General features: G+C 40.5%; 1 protein-coding gene across 1 annotated transcript in view; it reads left to right on the top strand.

Annotated features, from left to right (window-relative positions):
- Nucleotides 1–553: 553 nt before the first annotated feature.
- LOC148411801 (proprotein convertase subtilisin/kexin type 5-like) overlaps nt 554–7,910 on the top strand; it is a 34,339-nt gene continuing 26,982 nt past the window's right edge. Inside the window, exons 1-9 of the mRNA XM_088434779.1 lie at nt 554–669; nt 2,338–2,442; nt 3,703–3,849; nt 4,698–4,841; nt 5,133–5,209; nt 5,432–5,526; nt 5,588–5,769; nt 6,807–7,001; nt 7,739–7,839. Coding sequence (XP_088290905.1) covers nt 661–669; nt 2,338–2,442; nt 3,703–3,849; nt 4,698–4,841; nt 5,133–5,209; nt 5,432–5,526; nt 5,588–5,769; nt 6,807–7,001; nt 7,739–7,839 — 1,055 coding nt within the window. The 5' untranslated portion in view covers nt 554–660. The remainder of the gene's footprint in view (nt 670–2,337; nt 2,443–3,702; nt 3,850–4,697; nt 4,842–5,132; nt 5,210–5,431; nt 5,527–5,587; nt 5,770–6,806; nt 7,002–7,738; nt 7,840–7,910) is intronic.

Here is a 7,910-nt window from a genome sequence, read left to right as displayed (position 1 = left end):
TACCAAATATATCCTTTTAAATGGTGAAACCCTACCCTTGCTCTCATTTCCTAAATAATTTTAACTGTCCTCCACCCTATTCAAATCCCACGAAAAGCAAACGCATTTTACATAACCGATGACACTTGCACAACACTTTGAAAATCATTTGATTTTTTTTTCTCATGTTAATATATTTGTAGAAGTTTTTTTTAATTTTTTTGTTATTGACAGAATTTCTTATCTACCAGACTAGACAAATTGAAACAAATGTGAGTGATGATTACCTGCCCAATTGCATCCTTTGAGCTGTTAACACACAGGTAACGTGTGTGTGATGATACCCAGCGTCCATGTTGGACCAGAAATCTGACACTTGCTTGATCCTAGTGAAGCACTGGTCCAGTTCAGTCTGGTTACCCCGTAGAGAAGAGAATGAGGTCTAACCTGGTAAAAGTAAGAAAACAATTACTTTAAACGATGATAAACACTTTTGATGTTAGCGGGAAAAGTGCGTGAAAGTGGAAAACCCGGGTCAAAATGCAGATTTTCTACGTACACTGGATCGGAACCTTCTTGCAGCTTTGCCAAGCGGCCGTCTACACTAATGACTGGGCCCTACGGATAAAAGGAGGCACTGAATCTGTGACCGGATTAGCAGAGAAATATGGATTCACAAATATGGGACAGGTAAGTAGCAAATTTTATTCGGTATCAGGCCGATATCTGACCTTAATTCAAGGTATCGATATTTGTCATGGAAGCTGATATTTGTATCAGCAATCACAAATGTGAAGAATAGAACCTTGCCATTAATTTGATAAAACTTCACAGGAAATTAAAAAAAAAAAGTGTTTTCCTTTATCAAATGTACTAATAATGCTCGTACTTGGTATTGTGACTTAGCAAGAGTTGAGTACTTATACTGGTATAGAACAAACCTTATATATAAACATATGTATACACACATACTAATATATATATATATATATATATATATATATATATATATATATACACACACACACACACACACACACACACACACACACACACACACACACACGCACACACACACACAACATATCCATTGTTGTGGCTCGATGAGTATATCAAACACAAACACTGCCAGACTATATATAAAGCATTCATTATTGGAGAGGCAACCGTAAATTGTACTTTTGGAAGGGGAGCAGTAAATGAAAATGTATTCTACACAATTTGTTGTGCAACATCTGCCCGGGCAGGGTGATATTTATTATCCTTTTTTTGGGCGGGGGCCGGGGAGGTGGTTTAGGTATCAAGTATTAAAACATTGATCAAAAATGACAGTGGAGGCTGCTGCGTTCAGCTGCTGTAAACTAGCAGATGATAAAATAAATAAATAAATCGAGAGGTAATGAAGTGTCGCTGTAAGCCGCGGCAGAATTCCGTTAAAATATTAGTTTAATTACGTCGACGGCAACGCTTGCGTCGACTTTAATTTACGCCGTCTTTCACCTCTTGCGCCCATTTAATTTGCCTTGGCCATATAATATTAATTATTGGAGCAGTTAACCTCAAAGCAGCAAGCTTGCCACTGTTTTAATCATACAGAAATTTGCCTCTCCGCGCATACAGTACAATACCCTAAAAGTGTGGAAAATGGAGTGCATTAATCAATGTGGACATAATGGAAATAATAACTATTTCAACAAGTCAAACAGATGAGAGTTACTATGTCATTTAAAAATCTCTCAGAGAATATGCCTTTGTGCAGCTGAGATGAAGGGCTTTAGGTCAGGAATCGATATTAAATCTCACAACGTCTTTAATTAGAGCTCTAATTTATTCTTGTCACTCGCCTTATTATTATCATCCATTTAGTATATTTTCATTAAATGATCAGGCCAAGCTGCTAGAAATAAAATCTACTTAGGTGATGACGTCTTGAGGCCGCGGAGACGACTAACGTTTCCTAGCGTGAAAAATGACCCTCGGGTGTACGGTTACTATACTCTTGATAATTTATCAGTTGTTTAGTGCCGTATGAGTCACCTGGAGAGTAAATTATGCATTTTCTATTCCAATTTGACACAGGTCCCGGGTGTCTTATTGGTTTTGTGAAGGGATCAGGAATTACATCATACTGTCCAAAGTCTCCTTGAAATTCACCTTTTTGAAAGGACTGTCCTACTGAATCTATGGGAGGGTTGACTGTCCTTGTCATCATCTTGAGTTTTAAAGTAAAAAAAACAACAACAAAAAAAGGCAAAAAAGCTATTTTAAGATTTGTGCCAATTTCAAAAACGCTAATATTGGCCAAACCCTAATATACATGTACATATACATACTAAAGACACTCATTTGTGCACCCAGATTGGACAGCTCAGAAGTTATTACATCTTTCGACACCTCGAAACGGCAACGCGTTCCACGGCACCCAACGACACGCTGACAGCTCGTGTCGCCATGGAGATGGAGGTATAGTAACCAATTACTCACGCTTCCTGATAGATTATTGAGCAGCGACAATTATCCAACCAGATACAAAGTGTTCAAGGGAATCCTGAATTAGCATTTCTTTACATGCTTTTCATTTTCAGTGTCACATTTAAAAACTAAAATAATTGATAAGAATGTAGATTGAGGATTTCGCCCTAGAACCAAGGCCCACTGAAGCTGGCCATCAATGACTGTTGGTTCTGTAGAGTTTTGGTGGGCCTGTCAGAACCAATTCAGTATTTAATATTCTTCATATGACTGATGGGTGTGAATAAATGTTTGATATTTATCCTTTACACCATGCTATTTATGTCTAGGCAGTACAAAATTTCCCATAATATTTAGCAGATGACATCCCATCCAGTGACATCTAATACTGGAATACTTGCAAAATTGAGATTTTTTTTTCCTCAAGTCAAAACTTTTGATTTCACAAAGCATAATTACAGATATCTCTTATCATTTCGACTTGTCATAATTAAGTAACATTACGGGTATCTAGGATTCCTTTGAATGGTACAATAATTATCCTTGCATTTTTCAAATATTGTATACATTATTTTAAGTTTAATTATTGTATTTGTTTTTGTATTTAAAACGTAATTATGACTAGACAGACGTAAGGAATTTTTTAAATTCTGAACAATCCATCATAACCCAAAAACAAAAATACAGTGGACTCCTACGGGAACGTAAAATGAACTTGAACAATAAAGTTAAAAAAAACGTTGACGTTATTTTCTGCTCGTCACCCAAAACAAAGTCAACCCCTCCACTCAAAAGTTAAAACTTACGTGCGAGGTGATAGGTGTTGAAGTTGCATGTGAACGTCGATGTAGAAAATGAACTTATTTTCTTAGCGTTAAAACTTTTCGAAACCGACTGGACGCATACCCGGAAAAGTTGACACCTGTTTAGTTTAATTGCGGATGGTTGTACAGTAGTTGGTTAAATAAAGTTCGAGTGAGAAAAAAAATGCGGATGGAAACCAACGTACAAGGTACGTTACTGCCCCCTAGTGTGCTGGAGTATATTAACCATGCGCAATTCTTGATACTGTGCGTGGCTTCAACTGGTAGCTTATTTTTTTCAACTTGGGAATAAAAAAAAAAAAACGTGACAACCCTACTTTAATCAATAATTGAAGCGAGTGTCAAACTGTCAATACGGTCGTTTTTTTTGTATATTTTTCATACCCACAATATGTTAGCATAACTAAACTGTATGTTTGTTTTGAAGGTGGAATGGCTCCAACAGCAGAAGATCCAGAAAAGAGTGAAAAGAAAGTTGTACTCCTTCATCAAAAAGAACTCCCAAAGTGAAGATGCTTTTCATCAGCACTACACTACCAACTTGCAACACAAGACGCACAAGCAGTGGTACAATGTGAGTGAATTGTAGTGATGCTGGACTGAAGTAGATGTGTCCTTGGGTCTTTTTGGACAACTTTTTACATTTACAACATTTGAAAAAAATATATCGTTAAGTTGGTTAAAATGGTGAATGGAGATATTAAGGCAACCATGATTGAGCTTCTGGGATCACATAAGATGGCAATATATAATATGCATAGAAAATGTAACTTTGCTACTTCTGGTGGGTCCAGTGAGCACAAAATATGCTTTTTGATATGTAGAAATGAATACAAACAGACTCGATTTTTAAATCAGGTTTTAGTTTGGCTAATTTGCTGGCAACCTCTAAGAGAAAAAGGTGTCAGTAAACATAAAAAAAGGTGTGGCAGGATTCTCACTTTCACTTAGAATTAAAAAGATTTCCTACTTTCTAAATTTGAAGGATTTTAAAGTCAGAATTCTCACTTTATTTTCAGAATTTGGACTATTCTACTGACTATAGTCAGAACCTATGTCAGAATTTGAGTCAGAAATCTCACTTTGGTCCCACAATTGTGAGAATTCCCACTTTATACCTGATCATTCTGACTTTAAAGTCAGAATTTTCATAAATAGAGAATTCTCAGGACTAAGAATTCTGAGCCTAAAGTCAGAATTCCGGGAATGAAGTCAGAATTAAGAGATAAAAGTGTGAATCCCGCCAACATAAACCTAATCCTTTTCTGTACTTTCCCCATAATAATGAGTTTAATTATTCTTTAATTGTTGATTATAACCCTCAAAGCAGAATTAATGAGCGTATATTAAATGTTGATATAAATCAATACTTGTTCCTACCCCCGGGTGACTCAGTTGGATGTGCCATTATTTACTGTGCAGCTCTGCATTGATGCCCCCAAAGGCTGCCGGCCCCCCATGAATATCGCTGGGGCCTGGGGGAGGGGCTACACCGGCAGGGGCGTGGTGGTGTCCGTCTTAGACGACGGCATCGACGGAGAGCATCCAGACCTGAAACCGAATTACGTAAGTACCCCCTGCATGGGTTTGAACATGAAGGGAGAAGTACATAAATCATGATCAATTTAGCCCGGTCAAACAGTGCATAAGAGAGACGGATATGGCAGCCATGTTGTGGCTTTTGGGCCAAAATGCTTGGAGAGGACTATTGGAATGGACATCAGATGTCCGATCCACTTAGGCGGCGGACGGGCTGGTGAATAATGCTCTTTGTGATCGGTTTGATGAAACGGAGACGGATAGCTGCTGGCATCTGGTTACTGTATGTGCCGGCCCTCATAATCGAATCTCCTTCAGGATGCTCTCGCCAGCTTTGATGCGAAGGGACAAGAACGACATCCTTCGCCGAGTGATTCCGAGACCCATGCCAACTAGTGAGAACTTCTTCCCCGCTCGGCTCTCCTCCCCTCCCGACGTTGACCCTTCCTTTAATTCATGCTCCATTTTTTCTCCACGTTCTCTTGTAATTGCATGCATAAATGAATATGCAAATTCCCCGCTCCGTTTAGACTTGTGTCTTCTCCGGTTTGATGAAATGGAAATAGCCTTCCTCATACAATATGCATCCGGGCTCATGTTCTGATGTTTCTCAACAGCCATGGGACTCGGTGTGCAGGAATGGTGGCCGCCGGCGTTTCCGCAAACCGTTCCGCGTGCATTGTGGGAGTGGCTTACCGCGCACGGATCGGAGGTGAGTCCAAAGTGAGCATTTGGAGACGAAGCTTGACCTTTCCTGACCGTTTCACCCGTAGGCGTCCGGTTACTGGATGGACCGGACGGAGAAGTGACGGACGTGGCGGAGGCGCTGGCGTTGAGCTTGAAACCGCAATATGTTGATGTCTACGTGGCCAGCTGGGGGCCAGAAGATGACGGCGCCACCGCGGACGGACCCGGACCCTTGACTCGCCTCGCTTTGCAGAACGGCATCCTAACAGTGAGAATTTACCCCATTTCCTCACATTCAGGCTGGTTTGTTTACCTTTTTGACCGGTGACTTCAAGACATTGGTATGGTCTGATGTACCTTAGTCAAGGAGAAAAATGTAGCAATTAAGGTACTATAAAAGTAAAAATTTCAAATTTTGTCTCCAATTTATAGTATTTGATTACAATTATATACTCTTTATATCAGCAAACACTGAAAGTGATCTCACATATGGACAGGGCTCAGATAACAACCAATCACAGCTCATCTTGCGCTCACATGGCCAAATCCAGAAAATAGGTGTTGTGATTGGTTGTTACCCGAGCCCGGATTCTATGTGATGACATTTTAAGTTGACAGTGAGTAGAAAAATGTGTTTATAAACCTTGTGTGGTATTTTGTCCAATCCTTTGATCTTTACATCATTTCACATCAAAGACTTGAAAGAAGACAACAGGGAGCTGAAATTCCACCCAGATGGTGATAATATATCAAAGCTGAATATGGCATGACCACTTAGTTATCACACTACGGGGTGTGCGCCATCCCTGCAAGTAGAATTTGTCCAAAAAATGGACACAACACTGCACAAGGGTTCAACAGGACTGAACTAGAATTATTACTATTACTCTTACTAGTACTATTACTAGTACTACTATTGCTCAGTCCACATTTGTGGTTATGTTTTTTACAAATGATTGGACAAACTTGATGAAATAATAGTCATGACTGAACTAGTGCGCCGTTTTCGGGATGTATTGAAAAGTGATATTTTGGGGGTATGAGGATTCCTCAGGATGCCACCAAAATACGATGACGCCCAAACACCAACCAGTATTTGGTAATCACCCCCTAAAAAAGGACAATTTCCTGGACTTAACTGCGAAATTTTTCTACCATGCGCCACACTGCAGAGACCTGGAAATTAAATAAGTCGCTTTTCGCCACTATTCGAGGCCGGCTTATAAAAAGTTTCAAGGACTTTTCCCTCCTAACGAGGCCCGCGATTGATGAATGGCCTCGGTCTGCCGCTTTAATTAACAACAGGGCCGACACGGACGGGGCTCTATTTACGTCTGGGCGGCGGGAAGCGGCGCCGGCAGAGGTGACCACTGCTCGTGTGACGGCTACAGCAGCAGCATCTACACCATCTCCATCAGCAGCGCCGGAGGCCGGAACCAGTTGGACCGTCAAGAGAGGTGCTCGTCCACGCTGGCCGCAGCCTTCGTCGCAGACCAGATTGTGAGTAGAGGCTGGAAAAAAATGTTGAGAATATATTTAAGTATTGTGGTTGAACCCAATGGCGTCCCCAGAATTTTTTTATATAGGTGGCTTTAATATTTTGGCGTGGCGCAGCACAACTAAAAGCCATAATTTTCGGATATAATGATCCTGATGCAGTAAATCAGCCAGTAGAAAACTATCAGAAAGACTTAATGAAATGTCACCTGATATTATTTTGTGTATTGCGCTATATTTAATGTTGTTGATAATCTAATATGCACAGACTAACAATAGAACAGTTAATTAACATTTTGCAACTAATAATTGAATTATTGATTATTAATGCACTTTTATTCAGTTGATAAGTGATCCCCATCCACCTGTCCGCGGCCCGGTACCAGTCCGTGTATCAAATGGTACCGGCCCGCGTGAGCCGCACCCGAAATAATGTTTTGGTTTAACAGTTCATTCGTTTGTGCTTTGTTTGGCTTGATCTTTGTTTTTTGGCGCCGCCTCTGGCCGCTGTTGGTATTACATTTTGTAGTGAGAAGGATGGTGTGGTTTTGAGAGCGGTCAGTTGGTGAAATCTTGCCCACGAATTTCTGTAAATTGTCCTTTCTTTGTAAGAATGTTGATGTATGATAACATGGCCAAAATTAGGGGTGGTTAGTGAATTTATAGGGGCGGCACTGGTTGAAATATTACCACTATATCCCATGATCTAATATGCAACGTTATGGTCATGTGCTTCACAGTCAGTGTTGGCTCCACATAAGAGTTGCGGCACAGCAAGATGGGGCCCGGCCCTCTCGGCCTCAGCGGCGGCCGGTGTCATTGCCCTCGCCCTGGAGGCCAAGTATGCTCACCACTATTCATACTAACATGAAATTAATTGCGATAATGAGTTTCTGTACGACCTGTGCACAG

This window comes from Hippichthys cyanospilos, chromosome 15 (genome assembly GCF_059441005.1).
Source record: "Hippichthys cyanospilos isolate Australia breed blue-spotted pipefish chromosome 15, RoL_Hcya_1.0, whole genome shotgun sequence".
Classification (NCBI taxonomy): domain Eukaryota; kingdom Metazoa; phylum Chordata; class Actinopteri; order Syngnathiformes; family Syngnathidae; genus Hippichthys; species Hippichthys cyanospilos.
The sequence above is the reverse complement of the archived record's forward strand: the minus strand, read 5'-3'. Positions and strand labels throughout refer to the sequence as shown.